At 43.8% G+C, this 3,234-nt stretch overlaps 1 protein-coding gene across 1 annotated transcript; it reads left to right on the forward strand.

Annotated features, from left to right (window-relative positions):
• The first annotated feature begins 475 nt into the window (after positions 1-475).
• LOC147612042 (glucan endo-1,3-beta-glucosidase 14-like) lies at positions 476-2,980 on the forward strand. Its single transcript, XM_086783878.1, has 2 exons — positions 476-855; positions 1,411-2,980. Exons 1-2 carry the CDS (start codon positions 798-800, stop codon positions 2,544-2,546), a joined length of 1,194 nt encoding a protein of 397 aa, XP_086640004.1. The 5' UTR covers positions 476-797; the 3' UTR covers positions 2,547-2,980.
• Positions 2,981-3,234: the final 254 nt, after the last annotated feature.

A 3,234-nucleotide genomic window follows, 5' to 3' on the forward strand; every position in this document is an offset into this window, starting at 1 on the left:
GAGGGATGTGAAGATGGGTTATAGGATGTGTAGAGGGGCTAGAGATACGTCCTAGGTAAGAAGGGGGGTGTGAGGTGGGCTTTGGTCAAGAGAGCCTATGTAATTAATGTGTTTGGGATTCCTTGTTAGTTGTGTGTTTGGGATTCCTTGTCAGGTGTGTGAGCATGGATAAGGTTTTTATAACTGAAAATGTATAAATTTTATCGGTTTTTGTAAAGAGAAAGAGTAAAGTCAATAGGTTATTTTGAATTTTAACCGGTACAAAATACACAAAGGGAAGGTTTTTTTTTTCTAGCATCTAGATCTAGAGTGAAATATTCTTTACAATTCGGATCTGAATAAGGTACTGTGAGTGAGGCTTTAAAGGGCAAATTATTTTAATGCCCAAATGAAGGGAAAAGGGTGGTCACATCGGGCATGCAATAATAGAGCTCGGTTCAGAAGGTAAAATAAAGGGGTAGGGCTGTGTAGAGATGGATTCCACTGCAGTGGCATCCAACTTACAGTGCTACATTGCCCTTTCTGCTTGACTCGTTTTTGCCTTTTGGCTGGCGTTGCGTTTCGCTTGAGCAGGTTGCCTTGCGTTGCAAGCTTGCCTAATATATATAGAGGTGTTGTGCACCTACTCGCCTCCTACCTGTCGTTATAGCTTGTGTTCTTTAGCTTCTCGCAGGTGGTCGTGTCTTTGCGCGGCTAGCTGCAACACTGCATTTAATCACTTATCGATAGTATTAGGCCGTGACTTAACGATTTTCATTAGCAGCTAATCTTAGGTGGTTCTGTGATCTTTTCAATCGATGATTATGGGGATAGTGGTGCTCCCTCTAGCTATCCTGATCTTTGTTAGTATATCAGGTGCGTACACTTGCATTTTGGTGATTAACTGCCCGGATTAGCTGCAAAATCGGTGTTGATTGTGTGTGATTAGTGGTGAGTGTTGGTTATGTTGATGCTGCATGCTGTATTTTATGTGGAAAATGTTCTGACTGGTTACTAGGATTAGTTGCGAAATTAGTGGTGAGTGTTCGTTGGTGTTGATACTGCATGCTGTATTTTATGTGGACTACTAGATTAGTTGCAAATTTAGTGTTTAATGTGTGCGATTACTGGGTATTGTTGTTTGGTGTTGATACTGCATGCTGTATTTTATGTGGAAAGCGTACTGAATAACTAGTGGGATTAGTTGCAAAAGTAGTGTTTAGTGTGCGATTAGTGGAAAGTGTTGTATAGTGTACTGTGATTGGTGGTAATTAGTGTTGTGTTTAGTGTGAATTTTGTTAATCCTGCATGGTGCATGCAGGATTAATAAAATGAGTGTTTAATGCGTGATTAGTGGTAAGTGTTGTATAGGTGGTAATTAGTGTTGTGTTTAGTGTGAATTTTGTTAATCCTGCATGGTGGTGCATGCAGGGAATGGGGCGATGTCGGCGGTAGCGTGCGATGGGCTGAATTTTGGGATAAACTATGGCATGGTGGCGAATGATTTGCCGCCGCCTGCAGCGGTGGTGACGCTGCTGCAGGCAATATGCGTGAGCAAGGCGAAGCTGTATGATGCGGACGCTTCGGTGTTGAGCACGTTCACAAACACGGGGATCTCCTTCATAGTGGGGATCCCCAACCAGGAGCTGGGCGCCCTCAGCGACTCCGCCGTAGCCCTGCAGTGGGTTCAGTCCAACATCGCCGTCCACATGCCTTACACCCGCATCACCGCCATCGTCGTCGGAAACGAAATCTTCAGCACCAACGACACCACCATGATGGCCCAGGTCCTCCCCGCCATGCAGAGCGTCTACGCTGCTCTCTACGTCCTCAACCTCCACCATCAGATCGCTGTCTCCACCGCACACTCCTTCGCCACCGTCAACACCTCCTACCCGCCCTCTTCCGGCACCTTCGACTCCGCCATAGCCCACAGCTTCATGAAGCCGGTGCTAGACTTTCTCAACCGCACAGGCGCCCCTTTCTTCATCAACGTGTACCCCTTCTTCCCATACAAAGAAAACCCCACCTTAATACCCTTAGATTATGCCCTCTTCCGACCAAACCCCGGCGTGAGCGATCCCGTCACGGGCCTGCATTACGACAACATGTTTGACGCGCAGATGGATGCTGTGTATTCCGCCATAGCGGAGCTAGGCCATGAAAACATCACCTTGCTGGTCTCTGAGACAGGATGGCCGTCGGCTGGCGATAAAGATGAGCCGGGGGCAAGCGTGGAGAATGCAAGGATTTATCACGCCAACTTGATCAACCATATCGCTTCTGAGCGAGGCACACCTCTAAGGCCCAACACGACGCTTGAGGTCTACCTGTTTGCTCTCTTCAATGAGGACATGAAGCCCGGCCCTGGCTCTGAGCGCAACTATGGTCTCTTCAAGCCCGACGGAACCATGGTGTATGACTTCCAATTCTTCGATCAGCCATCGTCGTCCTCGCCCCATTCTTCATTGCTATCTTCCACCTTTACCAATGCCCGTCCTCTGCTTTTCCTCATGTACTTCGTGCTCACCTCCATCCTCACCAATTTGCATATACCCTTTTGCTAACCCCCACCACTAGCATAATTCCATTATTATATAGCCAAAGAAACCCATGCCTTTCAATTAGTAGCAAGGCTCTATACATAGACATTAATACATTGATTGTATCTTTCAAAGCCAAAGTTGTAAATTGCTTTGAAGGCATCCATGAGTTGACTTAAAGTCTATGTATCCATTATACTGCTACAAATATTCCAAAGCCATCACAAGCACTTCCCATTATGCTAAGCTTTGCAGCTCCCTTGTGGGATGATTTACAAAAGGACCATAAGCTAGAATTGTAGTCTTGTCACATTAGCAAATGTTGTAAACCTACTTTTACAAGCACATAAAATGCATTCACGTTTCCATCTTATAAAAAAATCACATCTACAATCATTCAACTATTTGTATTATGATTTATATCCATTACTACCAAGAATGAAGACAATTGATTTTAAGTTTTGTTTATTTATCCATCCAAAATCGTTTACTAGCATTTTGAGGTTAATAACAATATAAATAGATGTTCGGTTCTTTTATGATCAAAGAAAGTAGTAGGGAAATTTCACTAGGATAAGTTTATTTCTTTCTTTTGATAGCTTATATGAAAGAATTTTGTTTTTTGTAATCAAACAAGATAACTATCATGAAAGTTCTTATAATTCAACGTGGTTCTATACATAGGGAACTTATGCAAATTTCTTTGTACTCA

Source organism: Cibotium barometz, chromosome 46 (genome assembly GCF_041138505.1).
Source record: "Cibotium barometz isolate CiBa-2024 chromosome 46, ASM4113850v1, whole genome shotgun sequence".
Classification (NCBI taxonomy): Eukaryota; Viridiplantae; Streptophyta; class Polypodiopsida; order Cyatheales; family Cibotiaceae; genus Cibotium; species Cibotium barometz.